This window comes from Labrus mixtus, chromosome 15 (genome assembly GCF_963584025.1).
Source record: "Labrus mixtus chromosome 15, fLabMix1.1, whole genome shotgun sequence".
Taxonomy (NCBI): Eukaryota; Metazoa; Chordata; class Actinopteri; order Labriformes; family Labridae; genus Labrus; species Labrus mixtus.
Genome location: NC_083626.1, coordinates 20,012,964 through 20,033,587, shown reverse-complemented (window position 1 = coordinate 20,033,587; position 20,624 = coordinate 20,012,964). Strand labels below are relative to the sequence as shown.

The window sequence follows — 20,624 nt, the reverse complement described above, 5'->3', positions numbered from 1 at the left end:
GCTTGAGTGACAAGTACACAGGTGAATGCCGTGTTTTACATGTAAAAACCCGGTGCTGATGGCCTTTAACAATCAGGTTCATTGTTGGCATTGAGTTCATTCAGACACCAACGATCCCTCGAGTGAATTTACATTTGATGTTCACGCAGGTTGTTTTTCCTGGATGATCAAGTCGAGCCAAGTTCTCTTTGTCCATGTGATGATGTAAAGGAGACAGCAGATCTCCCAATTTGCTGCTGTGATGATGCAGTGCCGCTCTAGGTGAATCTGAAAGAACTCAGATGTGTGTGTGGAGGATCTGCACCATCATAAAGGCCATTGTGCCCTGTAAATCAGGGCTATCTATTTACATTTGGGAGGGTCTCAAAATGATCACTTCTGTCTGATGACTCTCTTTAAGGCATGTGTCTATGTAGTGTGTGTGTGTTGCCCCTCAGGTTCAGAGGTCCATAAGCTCAGCAGGAGAGAGATAAGATTATCCTGTTGGAATGCAGAGCTGGTCGTACAGACACTCACTCCTACACGCACACACTCTTTGGTTTTTACATACTTTGTTGTTATTTCTCCTTTAGACACAAACACACATTAGATTAAGGCACTTTGGGGAAGGAGACAAGTAGGGCGTTTGCTTCATCTCTACTTGTACCCCCACATTATTTTGTTGGGTAATATTCTGATTGTTTTCAATCTCATAAAAAGGACAAAAAACTTAATATGAACTCAATGAAATATTGGAAGTTGTTTGCAGGGTTAAACAACACAAATCGTGACCAGAAATGTAGGATCAGTGTTTAATTTGTTTGGTTTGAGCATCTCTGGCACCCCCTGTTGCTGACCATGCAGTACAAATGTCCTGGGTATATAAAAGTATGTTTGCAATTAACCTTCAAGCAGGAACTGTTTTTAATATCTACAAAAAGAATGAATAAACAGCCAAGGTCCTTTTAATGTATCCTTCTGAAAATGTAAGAATGAAAGATGCATTCTCAGTTATCTCTTCTTCAAGCAAATAAAAATAAGTAAAAGAAAAAAAGATGTGCCAATAAGACATTGTAGAAATTCTCTTTATCAAGTATTCTGCCTGTATTAAAACATGTTATGTTCAAATCATCAGCTAAATGTACCTCATGCTCTAGTGTGAAACTGAGAGGGACAACTGCCTGTTCTGTATTGACCAAATATTCCTCTTCTGCATGCATGAACTGTTCATTAAATGCTGTTGTTTAAATTCTTCTATCATCACCAGGTCATTTATTAAACATGATTATATTTGGTTAGAGTATGACTGTGGCATGATGGCCAAATCAAACATTGGACAAAACAACTGACAGAGTAACATCTAAGCAAACACACTCGAACATAATATGACTGTCAGGTGGTAACTTCCTGTTTTCCATGGGATGATGAAAGATGATTTTAGCCCAGAACGTTTGACATGCAGTGTGTAACTGTATAACATAGCACATGCAATTATAACGTTTTTGCTTTTCTTTCACTAAAAAACTCCCACTAAGAGCTAAAATTTCCCTGTAATGCCAGAAAGGTTGGAATTTGGCCAGATGTGTCTGTGTTAGTGTTTATGTGTGCGTGTCTGCTCTAACCTTATCTGGACAGCATGCAGACACCACAGTCAGAAACCCTTTGATGTAATATATGGCACCACTGAAGGTCATGTAATGGTCAGTTGTTTATGTTCTGACTGAGAGACACTAACATTGTGGAAGAATCCGAAACATTCTTACACCCACGACACGACTGCTGTTTTTAAAAGTTATTCTGTTAGGTGGGTTCTCCTCTCGTTTATTTGTGGTTATTCTGTGAATCACTTGCTTTTTTTGTAAATTCTCTCGTCTTCCTCTGCACTTTAAGATGTGTTACTGTAAAAGGTGTTAAAATGGTGATAAATTGAACTGCTTTAAGACGTGTGCTAAAAATATTAAACCAGTATCTTCCTCATATTAACACCTTTATTCTTTGTTTAATATTCCACTCTAAAATTGTGACAATGTGGCCAATTCCTTTCTTTTAAACTTCATCTTTAACCTCAACAGAGCTTCAAAATCACGAATGGATCTTTCTTCTGAGACCTTAAATGGATGCATCCGTTTAGATTTTCAGATGAGCCAAACACTTCTGTAACTGTGACATGTTTTCTTTTTCTTTAGGTATGTGCTACTTCTGTGTATGTTTGTCCTACACTGAGGCTTGGAAAGTATTCAGCTTATGTACCCATGTAAAGACATTTAGGTTTTCTTGTAGCTGAACACAAACGCTCCTCTCAACTATTCTTACGGAAGATGTCTCTGTAAATTCTCATTTCATTCTTCTAATGGACATTTCCTTTCCAATCCTAAATTTACAAATGAAGACAATTAAATATCATATTTTAGGCCTATCAAAAAAGTCCTGTAATTTTTCCTCCTGAAATTTACTATTCAGCTTTGGGATGAAGAGTCAGACTAAATAAATCCCAGAACCTTTATTTAAAACCATTAGTTTACCGATGCTATGATTCGATGCTCTACGTCTTCATTCATTGTTTTTTTTTCCTGAAATTTTCTCCACCAAACATTGCCCCCTAGCTGTTACTTTGAGAAAGCTATAAACAAAGAAGTGGCGCCACCCACAGTTCACATCATGAAATGATCTACAGGGGGGGGACTAGTCTGAGAGGAACCAGAAGGGGGCGATCAAAGACCAATGATAAACAGGTCATTTGGGGATTCCAGGTCAGTGGTAAGAACATGAACTAGAAGCCAGATATTCGTTTTTATTGCTTATAATATTTATAGCTGGATAGAAATGGTACAAAGAGTACTGGTGTAGTATCACTGTTCAGGTACAAAGTTATCACAAAATGTGTTGCACACTAAAGAATAACAACATTAATCTCTTGTGTCTGTTGACTCAGCAATAAAAATTAATATTTCAGGTTGGGAAATACAATATGTGCCTTAATGGCTTTGTGATGCAAAGTAACATATCCTCAGTATCACCTGTTTTGATTTGTTTGTCTAACGAGGAAACAATGTTTTACCTCGTACTTTCCTGGATATTCCATATAGCCTACATGTTAAATTAGAGAATTTAAAGTGTATTAAACAGATTACCTCTGACATTCAATTGTCAGGACAGCTCAGGTGTGACTCAGGTGACTGGCTTTCTAAATATTCTGTTTGGAAACCTTTAGCTTACCACCCACACTGTTTAATTTAGGGTCATTAAGTATCTTGATATGTATGGCATTTGTACAGCAATTTGACCTGCAGATAAAATAAGGATGGTCTACCTTCATTTTCCACCTTCATGAATGTTAGCTCGACACCTGGGGAATGGATATGTGACAGTTATGTAGAAGCACCTCTTTATCTCAAAACAGACATAATAACTGGGCAAGTAAAGGCATCAAAAAAGAACATGAATAAAGTTTGATTCTCAGAGTGTGTCCTGCTACAATGGACATCAATAGCAAAAAGAGGATGATACCAATCACTGTCAGCCTTTTTCTTCTAGGTTCTATAATCTATATGAATGTCTGTGCTGATAAATATGCAGAATAGCCGACATTAAATGATGTCGAAAAACAATTCACAGGCCTAGTGTGACTCTTTCACATATTGTGTCAAACTTTTTCATTTAATCTGAGGAGGCTACCGCTTCATTCAGAATATAGGAAGATAAATGATACAGTACCCGATGCGAAAAGGAGTGGAGATGCCGGGGATTGAACCCGGGGCCTCATACATGCAAAGCATGCGCTCTACCACTGAGCTACATCCCCTACTGGATATCGGAATGAAATACAGGTATATTTAAAGTCTCTGTGAGAGGAGATGGTGGAGAGATATTTTTGATTCTGACTGAGGCCAAGTTATGTAATTTCAAGCCAAACTCTTACAATTGTTTGAACCACAGACAGACCCAGATCTCTAAAATGTAATATGAACGCGTGTGTGTGTGTGTGTGTGTGTGTGTGTGTGTGTGTGTGTGTGTGTGTGTGTGTGTGTGTGTGTGTGTGTGTGTGTGTGTCAAGGGAAAATAAAGGGAAGTAAAAACGTAAATTGTCTACAGAAGCCTAAGTAGCCTAATGAAAAATACATTTAAAAGTTATTCAAACAATGAATTCTTTGGAAAATAGAAATGACTCTCCGATGAAACTCAAGGTTATTAAGTGCATATAAATAAATAAAAAGTAATTTTTAACATTTCAAATTATATAAATAAATAAAAGACTGTGATTATTTATTTATAGAACTTTTAAAAGCTATATTAATTTCATCTTCTTATTTATTAATTTAGCCTATTCAATTGAAAGTTGGGCAGCAGCATCCTCTGTAGGAGACGATAGTTGAGAAAGATATTTTTGGTTCTGGCTGAGGTCAAGTTATGTGACTTCAGAGCATAACTTTACCCTGGTTTCAGCCTTTGACCTTGAGTTGATTTGTATTTATTTACAGTGTGTATCCTTGTGTGTGTGTGTTTTTGTGTAAGTTAGCTTTCTAAATTAAGAACTGATATTTTTATGAATACATTTCTTTTAAAAAGCTAACATGCTTTAAGCCACTAGAGAGGGGCTTTTTATTGTTTTATAAACAGAAGAACTAAACTGACGTCTGTGTGAATGAATGGAAAAGTAACTGATGTATTTGTGGACTTGATTTTCTTTGGTTTATTCCTTGTACTGAGCTTTATTTAGCCTGCTGGTCATGGTTTTTGTATCAGTGAAGGGTCATCATCTGAGCAAGAGGCTCATCTTCTTCCCATGCTAACTTTGGGGGGCGAAGGATTATTTGGAGTGGATAGTCTGGAGGAAGACCAACATGCCTTGAAATTGAACTTACAACACAATGTTTCCCAGGTGGTGGACACAAATTCAGTACTTTCTTAGCATCTAATGTAACTCAATTGTTTGGGGGAATCTAATGTAACTCAATTGTTTGGGGGAATTTAAAATAACTCTCTTGTTATGCTTCAGCCTCCAGGGGAGCGTGAATGAGGGGATGTCAGCCCCTTCTGGAAAGCACAGCCTGTCCTCACTCAGGTGGTGTTTATCAGCACACTCTTGCCAAGGACACTACTTCCAGGCCCTGTTTGCTTAAGCCTTGTAGGGACAGACCCATGGGATACACGCATGGCATGAGGGCTTTATGAGGGGTGAAGAAGGGAATGAAGGAAGGAGAGAAAGAGTGACAGACTAATATTTCCCCGCCTCTTGGATTTGTCTGCAAAATGAAAGCCACCTGGCTGCAGAGAGGAGACTCGTTGTTGTTGATTGGTCCCCTATGTTGAGCCTGTGCTGAGTAAGGAATAGTAGTCAGATTAGTGTTATGTATGTGAGGGGAGGCTTGTCCTGTGACTGTCAGGCACTGATGATAGCAACATGTTCAGCCTGGCAGCTTGCAATATGACATGTAGAAATTAGTTCTTTATCTATTGGAACAGGTCTCCAGACGTTACAGTCAGAAAACCATAGCTAAAAGGTCAACATTTCAAATTATTAATGTGATAGAATCCAATATGGAGAAAATGTAGAGATAATTATAGATTACATCATCTAAATTTCAATGGCATGCAACACACATTACACCTGCAGCTAATTGTTTCTGAGTTAATTTTAGATATTTACATTAGGGGTGTTAAATCTGCAGGTTATTTTCATATAAACTTTATCTTCAAATAGTTTTTCATTTTGGTTACTTAACAATAGTGTCTCTCTCAAAAGTATATCCACAAACACAAATACTTGGACAGAACATCAAGGGCAACAAATCTGGCCACAGCTGCATGAACCGACAGTTGAACTTTAGATGTTCCTTTTCCACAATCCCTAGTGAGATTAAAAAATCATGATAGTTTTCATGTTGCAGTTCGGATGTGTCTTTTGCCTTAGAGCTATCAAAGAGTTGATTCTTGTGATGCAGGGAATGTTGATGCAGCTGCAGATAGAGAACCCTTTCCAGCGTTTTAAAGGAATGACTTAACATTCAGGGAAATACTCTTGTTCTCTTCATGCTGAATCTTAGTTTAGAATCTTGGCAGCGATCTCTTGACCGAGCATTATTTAAAGAGCAAGTGATACCTCCATTAGTTAACTTTGCATGACTGAAAACGCTAGCCTATTAGGCACTCCCAAATGTGACGATGCACCTACCATCACTTCTACCTCTCTCTTGTTGGCATGGCTGCCTGGTTCATATGCACACAAACTGAAATGTAAAAGCAGCAAGTGGTCATTGTATGGCAACCTTTTTTTTTGGCAACCAGCAGCCAGGTGACTACCAGGAGTCTTTGCTTGTTGCCTATAGCAACTTGAAATTATAAGATTCCAGGGGGTCACTGACCCAGAGATAAGAAGTTGTAGCATGGATTGTAAAACTAATATGTATCGGTCCACGGCTTTGATTTAGATTGAAACTTGTTTACAACTATTGTGTGGATTGCTATTTTACTGACATTTGTGCTTCCAAAAAGACAAATGCTTTTTGACTTTTGCTACCCCCTGGCTTTTTCTTTAAAGCTGCCAAAAGGCTTTTGTTTTCAGGTTGAAATGTAAAATATTTCCTATTTTATTCCTATTTTTTATATCCTTTGACTGAAATAAGTGCACACATCATATCAATAATTCAGTGAATGAGGTACCCGTGTTTATGAAAAGAGTCATGCAAAATTAGCAGGCCTTTCAGCATCAGCTGTAATGAGCAAATGCAAGCACAAGCTAAACACTGGAAATAAGCGTATAGACCTTTTTGTGTTGATGTTTCTGTGCCATGGTAGCATTTAGCTAAAAGTACTGCAGCCGATAGCACAGCTCAAAGGTCTTCAAGAAGGGCAAAGACTCTTCTTTTTACATTTTGTTTTGTGTGCGGATGGAACACACAAAATACACCATGTTAAGAAAGAAAGATTATCATCTCCTTGCGTTAGCTTCATATTAAATACACAGTTCTAGAGGTGTCAATTATTTCATCTAACTCTTAAAATACAAAAATAAAATAAAATAAAATTGCATCATATAGAGATATGCAATCTGGAAGAAAAAAAAAACCTGCAGTGGCATACAGCCATACTGGTAATGTGAAGTATGGCAACATAGTGAGAAGGCCTGACCTAGTATCTTCTTTTGGCTGCTGTCTTATCATCCGGCAGCAGCCAGCCATGCAGGGGCACAGAGGCCTGACATCCAGAGGAGAGAGAGGCACCAAAAAAGATTCTGCAGAGGTAAGATGTGAAAGGGTCACTGGGGGCATACAGGAAAACATCTCAAATGAAACTTATCAAAAGACTCTTTACTTCCTTGTAGTTTCACTTTTTTGAAATTAATCCTCTCCATGATGATACAGACACAAATATTTGAGTTGTTTATTTTGGAAAAAAATGGCACTGTCCGAACCCTGTCACTTTATTTCCTTAAGGGTTTTTTTTTTTTTTTTTTTTACCACTCAAGGAAGGAATGAGTTGTTTTCAAATCAATGGGCTTTAGTTTACTGTCTGTTTCAACGTCAACACTGACTACAAGCCAGGCTTCTGAGTCAACTTGTCCATCGCCACACCTTGCTCTTCAACAACACACAAAATAGCTGTGTATACAACCCACAGGTCTGACTTTTTTGAAGCACATACCGTAGTTGGCTGTGTCAGCTGGGGCAAGGGCAGGCATGCTGTTAAATAAGAGCAGCATGTCACGTTCTTGACCATGAAAACACACAGAGGGGAGGGTGGAGAGCGGGTGAGAGAGGGAGACACGGCTGTGAACTCTCACCTATTTATCCAACCAGCTTGGGGAGGCTGTGGGAATGTTGTAAAGTCAGGCAACATCAGGGAAAGCTCAGACATAGACAGAAAATAAAGACGCAGACAGAGGAGAACGCACTCTTCTTCTCTCTGTGTTTTTCTGTGTTCACAATGTATTGAAGCTCAGATACATCTCAAATGTTTGTCATCACATTCACAAGTTCACATTTAAGACTAATTATTACAAATACCTTCCACTGCATCAATTGTGACTCATATAATGAAGTGGCAATACAGTCTACAAGGACAGGACTTAACAAGTTAGGCTCCTGCCTTATGATTAGTTTAAGGCACAAATGCACAAACTGTTCTTGTTAAATTTGTTACCGGGATATCATCATTTCTGACAAAGTGTCTGTGTGTGTTTGTTGTGTGCATGTGCGTGAGTTGCCTAGCACCTGGTAACTGTATAGGCTGAAACCTTATCATCCAGCCTTTAGAAAGCTCATGTGTGCGATCATCTCTCACTGTTCAGGTAATAACGTGACAGTCTAGGGGGAAGAAAAAGGTAGCTTACTTAGGGGTCTGAATGAAAACAGGCATCTCACTAGCTGTAAGGTGTGGTTCATTTGTTTTCAATTTGCGTTCTAGGCGTCCACCCAAAAATGCTAGTTCTGATTACGCATACAAACATGCACATGTGTAAGTGAGAAGCACATTCCTGAAACCAAACCCTGTCAATTCAGGTTCTCTCCTGAATGCTGCTGTATGCTGTATACGTATACTGCAACACCAAACCAAAAGTTTTACAGTACACTTTACTGGCTACTTTCCTTTATTTTGCTTTGCTTTTTTTTAGAAGGCTATGTATTACATCATCTTTAAAAAGCATTACATCATCTGTAAAACTATTGAATTCTTAGCAAGTAACTGAGCACTTTGTTCTTTTTGCCTGAAGGAACTAAACAAAAAGCATAGTGCACAGAAACATAAAGTAGTCATATATGCTATAATGAAGACATTTTGAATTTAGCCTTATAGAAGAGCATTCCAAGAGGAGACGCGTTAGGATCACAAACCAAGTTTAACTAGCATCACAGTTTACCGGATACAGTCATGAATAAACTCACTACATATAGATTTCTTAAATTCAGAAATTATTATCAAATACTATAGATTTCACAATGATGGCTCCTACTGGGCTAGGTTACTGCAATCAAGGAGGATCGTAATCAAAGGAATCCGAAACTCTCAAAAATTCCAGTGTTAAGTGTCCTCTGAGTGACCCAACCAGTTTTGTGAAGACGGAAAATGACCAGTTATGGCCAGACTGGTATTGCAACAAATAGTTTTCCGTGTTTTCCAATTAAAGAAAAAATAACGATTCCCTTTGAGTGATAACATTTTGATGCAGTTGTAAACATGCTCTTCAGCACACACTAAAAACACAAGCAAACAGTGACAATTAAAATCCCAGTAAAAAACACTAAAGAATTATGCACTTCACGCAAACACAACCAGGATGATCTCCAACCTTAACATGCATAAAACACACGAATACACACACACACACACACACACACACACACATAAACACACAGTTACATCAACAGTATCTGTTCATTCTGCAGTAATGAAAGGCAGTGTCTTCTCAAAGACTTACAGACTGCAGGGTGTAAAGGTGACCACCAGGGGCTTTCAAAACCACTCTACAGCTCATTGGTTACACAAATACTGCATTCTGAAAAAGAACCTCGGATTGGTTGGTACACAATGAGTGGCACGTGGAGGACCTCCCTAACAAGGCGGAGTGAAAACACTGATGTTGAGGGGGAGGGGGAGGGGAAAAAGGTCTATTTACAAATGAAATTTAAAGTAACAGCACTAAACTAATCATCTATTTTTTTTAATTTGTATTCTCACTAATAATTGTTGTTGTGTAGCCTATATATGGCAGGGTGTTTTTCTGTAAATTATTTGTTTTTTATTTTTAGCAGATGCAGTATTCAAATCATGCACACCATGACAGAAACATGGTAACCTTATGGCCTTTGCATATTTTCCTCTTGTGACAGAGTATCAAGATATAGCAAGGCAATACAATTATACAGTAGCATTCCAGAAGAAAACGTCCATATAATAACGTATCTATACAACACGAAGATAAATACAATCCCTCTTGGGTCCAGAGTTTATCTGGGAGTTGATGTAACAGCTTGGTTACAACGGTCTACACACATATTTTCTGTGGGTTATACATGGAGTGGAAAAAAAAATCAAGTTGTCAATTTAATCACTTCGCTGTCAGCATATCTTCATCTTTTCTAGTAAGAGAAATATGTTATATGAAGCTATGTTAACACAGACTCGGCATCAGTTTACCATCCCCCAGCTCTGACTGAATACATCAGGGATGGTGAAAGCAGAAGCTGATCGGGGATCAGTCCCTGAGCCGGGTCTCCATCTGGGTGCAGGTTGACAGCTCCACTTGCCTCCCAGCCCCCACCCTGTTACCTAGAGAGGCCCGGCTTGTGGCTTGTGTAATATTCTGATTGGCTGGTTTGTTTGATATGGGCGGGGGAATGGGCGTGGTCGAGCGTATTGTGATCTCACAATCAGCTGTTTTGTACGTTCTACATTCTGATCCGAGGATCAGCTGGGGGCAGCAATAAACAGAAGGAAAATCTGCAGCGGAAAATATAAAGGAAAGGAGGAAAAAGCTGCAGATGTTATGATCTAAAAAAAATTAGTGTAACATTTTTACACGAAGATCTTCTTCTAAGAAGAAAGCCTTTTATTTTTATATTATGGTGTTTTAACTACCTCACTTGAAGACTATCTAAAGCTGTGCTTTAAGAATTTTTGTCGTTTCTATTGTGTGTGAGATCTCGTTTACAACTTGAAAAACATTGCAAAGGCAGGTAAGCTATTCAGTACTTTTTAATCTCTTACTTGTTGTGTTTTGTCTTGAGGCTATGTGCTATTAAGAGGTAGGTTATCGAGCTACACTTGTCTCTGCCAATGTCTCTACTTTAGACCTCAGCTTATCTGAAGAAAATATCACAAATCAGCCTTTATTTAATGATGTAGAATTATGTCCTTGTCTTTATAGCGGATTCATTAATAGGGTAGGCTATCCTTGACTGCTGTGTGATATAATTCGTGAGGACCTATTATTAGGTCAGAGATCTGAAAGCAGCAACCCAAACGAAAGGCTAAATTAGGTCCATTCGACGTCCTGTATCCTGAAAAATGACGCCAGTGTTCATATTATCCAGCAGCCGTTGTTTTGTAAATTGCACCAAATACTGATGTGGAGTCTAGTCGATGGCGGATGTTGATGTTTTTCTGGGAGGCGGACCTTGTAGACTGCAAGGTTTTGTTTAAAAAAAAAAATCACTCATGTTATTAGGAAGAAATATCAGTTTTAATTGTATTGTTACTAACCTATCTAGTCGATGACTTTCGTGCAGTGTCACTGAGCCACAACTGTCATTGCTTTGACCCCTCAGCTGTAGGGCTTATACAGATAGCCTAATTCATGTCTAACCTGGATACCCTACAGAAATAGTCCTGTCTTTTCTCTGACAGTTTTAGCAATCTAAGGCCGGGGTAGAGGTTTGACTTTGCTAGATTAGCCTACATAAAGGTGTCTCTGTCGATTTGAAATGCAAACACTGATGAGCGTTTTTATACCGTTTTCAACTTCAGACGATAACAGTCGACAATAACCAACGCACAGACATTGGTTATTATAGCAGAATAGAATTTGTAATGACGAACCGTAAACAATCATAACATTTTACAGTTTCCCTGCGATTGCAATTGAGCCTTATTTTTTCCTCCGGTCGAACAAATAGACTGAAGCCTCTCTAGTCTCTGTAAGCGTCCGTGACGTAAACGAACGTCTTGTTGCGTCTTGTTTTCATTTGGCGTCGCCCCGCCCATCAGGCAAAGGTCCCTCCCACTTTTTTTAAAGAGACAAACCAACAAAAAAAAAAAAACATAATACATGTACAATTATTTTTAAATTGGAGGATGTGCCGCTATGCCTTTTAACCATTATTAGTGTGATAATTTAATAAATCACAAATTATGACTTCTCTGTGCTCTTTGGGATAACTGAATAATAAATCAAGTAGGGATTCTTTTTTTTCAAATAGCCAACAGGACTGCTGAAATTTGAATCCTTGGATTATTCTAAATTGTTACATTTCAAATTTTCCTCTTAAATAGAAACCAGAACAACCTGTTGTCTCAGGGTGGCTGTTTTAAAGCCATTCTAAGAATAGAGAATAAAGGTTTATCCTATAAAATGAGGAGCCTGTATAAACATTGCCTATTCAAAAGAAAGTTTTGTAAACACCAGACATGAACAGATCCCACTGTTTACTTTAACTAGGCTATAAAGAGTTGAATAAAACAGAAAAACAAGTGGGAAAGGTTAGAAATTTAAAAGGAAAAAAACAGGTACAACTTATAAAAATCATTAGTCCACTTGTTCCTGTTTAACTTCCAATGACATTTATCAGTCTTAATGGGTGGTAGTGGTTAGATAATGTCTTAAGGTCTCCTCTAATAGAAGCCATATCAGTGGTGAGTAGCCTACTGTGCATGTGTTGTCAGTATCATTAGCTATATTTACACCAAGATAGCCTGGATGAGTTTGTACAGTCAACAAACTGATAAAATGGCTTTAACTGGAGGTTGCTTTCTGTATTTAGCTTGTGTGTTTTGTAAATATATGCTGCATCTTATGCAAAGCAGCCCTCCAGCCCTGTTATTAAAAGTTTGTTTATCTTTATTCATTCGTCACAGCCTCCTGACTTAAATTTAAATTTGTCCAGGAATGCATTAAAACAATCTCGTTGCTGACGATTGACTGCAGAAACTCAGTTCAGACTCAGGTTATTATTGTTTTGGGTTTTCTCTGCAAGATCCGAAAACAAACATAGGCATTTTTTAATACTAATTAATTTTATATGTTTTAATCATGATGTAGGGTGTTAGTATATCATACTCCTTAAGGAACGCAGTTTCAACATATTAGAAGACAGAAGACTAAACATGTGTCTAATTTTGCTGCTTTTCTCAAATCTTTGAACCCCTTTCTCCTCCGGTTTCATTTGACTCTCAATATCTATACTTATTTCAAATAAGTGCCCATGCAAATAACCAGTTCAACAGTATCTATATCTGTTAAAATGACTTTTAGTCCAGCTGACATAAGTAGAAGAGTCTGTGTCGATAAACAGAGGACGTTTCTTCCCTTTCTTAGCCATGGCAATTGTCCAAATAAGGACAGAAAGTTACAGCTTCCCATCAGGCATTCATGCACATCTCCTTTCATGTCTCTTTGCTCTGTATATAAGTCTCACCTTTTAATCTGTGCGCCCTCATTATTATTAACCTCTGTCATTTCTTGTTCTACACATTTAGCTGGGGAATGTCAGCAGTACATATTGGGTTTTCATAATAATTTAAAAACAGACCTGGCTGGGTGTCAAACAGATTGTGTACTTAAATAAATTATGTTCGAGACATGTATCAATATAAAGAAATGATTTACAATAATCAGGTAGACAGCCTGCAATCAAAAGACAACTTAAATGTGTCAGCAAATTGTAGGAGAAATGGTAGAGATTTGCACTCTCTGCTCCCTTCAGTCACTTTTGTTCTGCTCTCATATGGTTTAAGTAAATAGAAGTCAGCCTTTGAACATGGTGGGGTTGTCTTGTCAGCAATGGCTGTTCAAACATCTGTTCAACATTACATCATCATGTTCACATTAAGGTCAGGCGCTTGTCCTTTGCTATTGCACCATTAGTAATGTCTCTGTTATTCTATGCATTTTCACATACTACACTGTCAATTTGTTTGATTTGGTGAATTTGTTAATTAAAACAAACTGTAATTCAGTTTACTCTGACAGTGGTATTCGCATCAGGTTATTTATCATATTAAACTTTGATTTTTTTTGATTGATTTTATTTGATTGACAAATTCTTCAGTTAAATTTAAGTTTTAATTACTTCTTTAACTCATGTGTAGCTTTTAAAGCTGTGCTGCATTAAAAAATGAAGCAAAATCAAGTTCTAAATTATTATATATATTTTTATATCTAAGATGGGTCAAATTACCATTAAACAAGTCAACCACAGTGACAAAGCAAAGATGCTTTTCCACCGCATTTGAGCACCTTTAAGGTCACTCTTTTGGTTAACACAACGTAGCAGCTATAATGTGGTCAGATATTTCACCTGACAGATAGTCAGTGTTTAATTATGTTTCAGTGTTTAGTTATGTCATATTTATGTTTTAAAGATTGTTGTACTGCCACCAAGTGGTGAAAAAGGCAGTCAATGAAACATGAAAAATAATTCTACTGATTTCGAGTTTTTGAAACTAATTTTAACTGTAAAAACTTGTTAACTTTATGCATAACATCAGGACTTTTTATGAAATTTGAATGGAACCTGGAAATGTGTTGATTTAAGAAGCTCTCCTGCCACATTTGTCTGTACACCTAGAAAAAAACATTTTCTATTTTTGTACAACATGATTAGTACAAACCTTTCAATACAGATCAAAAGGCTTTGAGGTTAAAGTCCAAAAGATAGTTCCTGCATGCTGTGATGTCCTTAAATAACCCACAGCTCTTAGCACACACATTGTTTGCTCTACCACACCCATTGCTCAGACACTGAGATGCAGGAAATTGACCCAATGACAAACTGTTCTTTGGTAAAGAAATGTGTTAATCTCTTACTAACCCTTACCAACATGTCTTTCTCTCTCTCCCTCTTTCTCTCTTTCCAGGCCTTTGCTCCAAACCAAGTGAAACCTTACATTTGCACTACTGAAGCCTCTCCACACCTATTTGTCAAAACCAAGATCCAGCAAGGGCTTCAAGTTAAGAAACAAAACTTTAAAAAAAAATCAGTCACAGAATTGCATAAAGCAGCAACAGCGATTCGTAAAAACACAAATAAGAAATCATAAAGGCAGCTATAGCTTCGTCTTTGTTGAGGACTAAAAAAAAGCACCCGAGTCATCAACACTTGACAATACAAGCAGTCATGTTCCAACGTCTGAGCAACCTGTTGTTTGGCGAAGTAGAGGAGGTGGCAGCTGAGCTGAAGGGACCCAACCCATGTGTTACGGAGGCAGATGAGGAGGGATGGATGCTTGTCAACCTGCCTGGTGAGTCTTAACAGAGGGAATTCAGTGGTGGGTGGGATTGGTGGATGTTGCATAGAAGAGTCACTCTAAGCTGGGAAAATATCAAAGTTTCCATTTTATGATTAAAGACCTACAGTGGGTAGAGAAGAAATATTTCTTTGTTCTATCTTGCATGTGAATAACACAACTAACATTAGAAGTGTAGAAGTATATAACGGGGATGATGGGGTGAGGTGAAGAATCAGTCTGGATGTGCCGCAACTTCACTCACTCATATGGCTGCCGCAAGAAGCGTGGTGTCTGTCAGATGATGGAAAAATACATACATCCCCTTTCCCCTTTGTGTATTATCTCACTCATGACAAAGGCAACTATTGAGTATTTAAATTTGATTTGCTGCCCATACAGTTAGTCAGTCAATCATCAAAAGCAACATAAAAGTAGCTCTTAGCAGAGTAAAAGCATTATGTCACTGACATAATCACAATCACAATCACCTAAGAGGGTCAACACAACTAATGATGTGACTCTTATGTTTTTTGTTTCCTTACCCCCCTTCTCCCCCTCCTTCAATAAATTTAAACACCCCTACATTCCCCACACTGGTATGTGTGCGCGTGCGTATGTGATCCCCCCAAATTTGCCCACTTCATCCCGCATGGCTTTTTTTTTTTTTTTTAATCATTTTTTGAACCTCCTTGTCCCCTTAACCATTTGTCCTTTTTGGCTGTTCCACTGCTGCCATGCGCTCAGAAGAATCTGACTGCATGATGCAGGCGGAGGCAGGGACAGGAGCCCCACTAATTGCACAATCATGCCCAGAAAGTAACCAATCAAATCATCCAGACGAACATACAAGGACTGAATGCCCCGTCCCGCTTCCAAATGTGCCTCACAAGCGCCGTAGGACACACAAAGGCCGGGCACAAGGTGCAGTAGCGTCATCAGAAGCCCTTTTTTGTCAAACCGCTAGCCCGTCAAATTTGGGTACCACTACATCCGTGACCCCGCCGAGACGGGCCAGACTGTCCACGCCCTCCTCCACCCCGTCAGTTTCCTCTGGAAGTGAGGGTAGGGGCAGTGGGGGTAGCAGTAGGTCAGGCCCAGAGAGAGGCTGCATGGATGAGAGTTGGTTTGTCACCCCTCCCCCCTGTTTCACTGCAGAGGGAGCCACAGCGGAGGCCAGCCCGATGGAGGACCTGCTCATTGAGCACCCCAGCATGTCTGTGTACGTTTCCTCCAACAACCTGTCCATGGTTTCCAACGGCAACCTGTCTGTGGTGGGAGAGGAGAGCATCGTGAGCCTGGCCAGCAGCGTTAGGTGAGAAATGTAGCACCATTTGTGCTAGATACACTTGACCCTTCTCTCTTAATTTAGACCCTATTGTAACACGCTCTTATTTTTCCTCGCAGCAGAGTGGCTGAACCAGCTGCAGTCCCCGCTACCCACGGCGGTATGCCCACCAGGGTGACCCGTGGAGCTGCAGCCCAGGCTGGGGCGCTTGCCAAGGTCACTCAAGTTGCGAGGGTCCAGCGTAGCAAAGCCCGCATTGAGCGGCGCCATCTGGGCCGCAACCGCATCCACCGCCAAAACCTCACCAGGGAGCAGGTCCCCCGCAACGCAGCCCTCACCAGAAACTCCTTCCTCCACCAGCCCAGCAAGCGCAACGTCTGCCACTAAAACCCCCTGCAACCAGGGGGCATCGTTTACTCTGAGGGCATTAGTAGTGCATAGTCAACTCCAAGACACATAAGATTAAATGTATCCACCCACTGCATATTCACTTTACATTGTATAAAATGAAGCTCAAATACCACATACCAGTAGCTATTTTTTGTTTTGGTCCAAAAAAAGGACTCTACCTGCTAGTTTTAGGACCCATTCTGTTGAATTAAACAACGCCCTCTGAGTAGAACTGCTTAGACATGTATCATGCTTGTTGTCCATTGCAGTATCCAAACAACCTAAAATATATTTAAGATATTTATACAGGTTTGACTTAGTAACATAATATCTGAAAAAAAAACAACTTTAGCTCTTTTGATTTTTCCTCCTATCCTCGTAGAATATTCTTTTTTTTCCTTTCACTATTCCTTGAGGCATGTTTTATTAATTAAATCGTATAATCCCTAAAATTCTCTTTAATTTTGAGATAATAGTTTGAGGTATTTAATAAGAAGTACTTTACCATTTTACTGGTGGAAACAATGCAAGACAGAGACAAATTATGCCTTGACGAGAAAACAACTCATCATGTCTTCTAAGCTTACTTCTTTCACAGGCGATTATTGTTTTTATTCCGTTAAAGGTGGAGGGAAATACCATGTGTGACGAGTGTGAGAGTCAAATCATTCAACAGGTGTTTTTCTAACAGTCAAGGAAACATGGGGCAACCTGTTTCATTATAGGAAACATTATGTGGTGATATTTCTCTCAGCTCACTTTTGTAAAGGTCGGGAGCAAGTAGAAGATGGTGAGAGTATGAGCAAAACAGACTAAAGAGTAATTGAATAATAATAAATTAAGACCAGATTCAAAGGAATGCGATTTACATGAAATGGTTTCAGGAAAGTGTTTTGTAACCCTCTGAGCATATTAGAAAATGGCCCTTGTTTTGCATAGTTCATTTCTGAATAAGGCTACATCATTTAATATGAAAACTAGTTTTGGCCATATTTATGGAGTAGAAATCCAGATGAGTTGAAAGGATGCAGGGCTTGCCTTTGGGTTACAGGGAATGGCAGGTTACAGTAAGTGTGTAGTGGTATTGGTGGCAACTCTTTATTTTGTTTTGTTAGATTGTTTTCTGCTCATTTTGTCTTATGGATCATACTATTATTTAATGGTCTCTTGTCTGCATTGATTCCACCAAAGAAAGAAAAAGAAAGGATGTACCTGTTAAACAAATACGCGCAAATAACAAATGACACAACATAATGATCATTAAAAGTGTGGTCTGTACTCTTAAGAAATTGTGCCCGGCACACATTGGTCATTTTCATCCAAAAATGTGTGCCGTGATCTTTTTAATTTGAACACCAAAAAGTAAGTATGACCTTTTCATACATCAACCTCTCTCTCTCTCTCTCTGAAAAGCACTGATACCTGTTGGGACAAAAAAAAAAGGACAAAAGTCTCCTCAAAGCCCACCAACACCCATTCCCCATACGAGCACACTGAAAAACGATCATCTTAACACAGATGTGCTACCTCCACTTACTCCATGACTTTCTGTCCTATTTCACCATCCCACCCAGCACTAACAGTGTCCACTAGAGATCTAGCTTACTGATGTGTATTCAACAACAATAGTAAACAATGGTGCTGAAGTGTATACTAATGTTTGTAAATTATATGAGACATGGATGTAAGTTTGCACTGTCATACTTTTTGTGAGTTAAAGTTTTAGCTGTGTGCCGTGTGCTTGTTTTTTTTTTTTTTTTGGTGTGATATATTTCTTTCTTTTTGTTTTGATTCCGATTGTGTGTGAGAAGGTGTACTAACATGGTAAATGATAGAAACTCCTTAAAAAACTGAGTAATTCTTGTTTATTTGTCTTGTATATATTTATATATATATATATTACAAAACAATTCACAACGCTCCAGTAGATGTCGAAGCCTCCCTCAGGACTAGAGTCCAAAACGTTGTGTCTTGAATGATATAGGACAAACAAGAACTATCTCTCTCTCTCTCTCTGCCTCACCTCTGTGCTCATTATCAAATCAAGAGGGCATTTCAGAGGGCAAAAGTGGCATCTCTGTTCCAACTTCAGTCTCATCACTTTTGAGATGCACTATAAAAAGAGCACTGGACTCAAAGTTGATGTGCCATGGGCAAATACTGCTCTCTAGAGGGTCCAGGTAGCACAGCATCAGCTGTATGGACGCTGCTTGTGAGGCTTGAATGACAGGGTTTTAATATGGGGGTTAATGGTGTCTCAAAGTACAGGCAAAAAAGTTGGGATTTATTTTGTATGGCTTGGGAATGTCTTGTCTTTTTTAGATCATCTAGATGATCAGAGAGCTATACTATTTCCTCTTGAATCATATACCACAATTATTTCATTTCTGCCAATAATCTGATCAATAATTCTTCTATTTAACATCTGCCATTTTCTATTAATTTATGATGTCATTATGAGAATGTTTGTTTTCTGTATAAAGATGACAACTATGTATTCTGTTGATTATTCTAAATGAAGCTGATAGATCGGAGGTGATGAATCTCTCACACACACACACACACACACACACACACACACACACACACACACACACACACACACACCTCTCTATTTAGGCGCCCCTCCTGCCCAGGCTCTTACTGTTCTGAATGATTGTGTCTCTAAGGCTGAATTGTGTTGCCTGTTGTAAAATAAAGTGTAAGCAGGGTAGAACTTAATGATAGATCACAGATGAAGGTGTGTGTGTGTGCATCCAAAACGTACGACTCCCCCCAGATACACATATTCCACTATAACAGTGTCCTGTTTTTTCTTCCTTATTTTTATTTCTGCACTGTCTTTTAAAAAGGAAGTGTGTGCTTTGTTTTGTGTGAATATTGAATGGTTTGGTATATGACTGAATGTGACACAACACTGGGGAGAGGGAATAGAGTCTGGTGAGCTTAAATGATGTGAACAGTGAAAGGAAGAGGCAGGAGACAAATAAATAAATAAATAAATATATATATATATATAAATATAAAAAAAACAAAAACACATTTTAATATATCATTTAAGTAAAATAGAATATGCTTGTATTTTCCTGTATTGTTATTAGAACAGTTGTTCACCAATAGGGTGTTTTAAATGAAAGGCGTTGAATGTCTGGCAAGCTTTTATGTTTTTTGTGGTGCCCTGAAATGATGGCAGCTTTAAACACTTGGGGTTTCGCCCATGTTACATCTCAACTAGCACACCCCTCCTCCCATGCAAATGAAATATATAGTCATGTAAATTTTGGTGTATCTGATATCTAAAGTATGGTGATTGTGCCTTTCACTACTTCTGCATGGTTTTTGTGATGTACTGATTTCTCCATCCCTAAAGGTGGCGGATGTCCACTGACAGGCAAGACCTATGCAAAATAACAGGATGGGTTTTCCATCATCCATTCAGAATATACAGGTACCCGCCAAAAAACAAACAAAAAACAACAACAACAATAAATACTCAGGTTAACACCTGAATCTTGTGTCATTATTTCCATGGGGGTCAGCAGGAGGAAGTGGGATAAGATCATGTGGAGTATTCAGGGTCATTTAGTCAAGTGAAACTGGCAGTACTACAATACAAACACTCAATTATAAGTAAAAGCCTTGATTTCTTAAGAAGACAAGAACAGGTGTATCATTAGTCAAATCTGATTCAAGTATCAAGAGTTGAAATACTGATTGTGCAGGGATTTGGATCCTTTAATAAATAAACACAAATGTCATACTTTAAACATCAAATTTGAAAAAAAAAACAACGGGTCAAAGTACTGATAAATGCAGTTATAACTTACAGTATCAGGTTAAGTAAACAAAATGTAGTGGATTAAAAATAGGCCTTCTGTGACCCTAGATGTTAGTATGGATGTAGGCGTAAGAGGACGCTTTATAACCACAAGCCAAAAGGTGAGACAGGTGTGGCAATGTAGTGTAATAGACTATTTGCATTAATATGGGTGTGGTGATTTTATACTCAACCAGGAAATAAAATGAA

The 20,624-nt window shown here is 38.6% G+C and overlaps 1 protein-coding gene and 1 non-coding gene across 5 annotated transcripts; one reads left to right on the top strand and one right to left on the bottom strand.

Annotated features, from left to right (window-relative positions):
• Positions 1-3,709: 3,709 nt before the first annotated feature.
• On the bottom strand, positions 3,710-3,781 carry trnaa-ugc (transfer RNA alanine (anticodon UGC)). The gene has a single exon. It is a non-coding gene; the product is annotated as a tRNA-Ala (tRNA).
• A 6,578-nt stretch (positions 3,782-10,359) lies between these two features.
• LOC132989603 (tumor protein p53-inducible nuclear protein 2) lies at positions 10,360-20,099 on the top strand. 4 transcript variants are annotated; one of them, XM_061057313.1, is made up of 4 exons: positions 10,360-10,652; positions 14,551-14,934; positions 15,667-16,234; positions 16,330-20,099. In XM_061057313.1, the coding sequence occupies exons 2-4, from the start codon at positions 14,811-14,813 to the stop codon at positions 16,592-16,594; spliced, it is 957 nt and encodes a 318-aa protein (XP_060913296.1). In that variant the 5' UTR covers positions 10,360-10,652; positions 14,551-14,810; the 3' UTR covers positions 16,595-20,099. The 4 variants fall into 4 exon arrangements, with proteins under 4 accessions (XP_060913296.1, XP_060913295.1, XP_060913294.1 ...); XM_061057312.1 differs by having other exon boundaries at positions 10,361-10,652; positions 15,670-16,234; positions 16,327-20,099; XM_061057311.1 differs by having other exon boundaries at positions 10,361-10,652; positions 16,327-20,099.
• Positions 20,100-20,624: the final 525 nt, after the last annotated feature.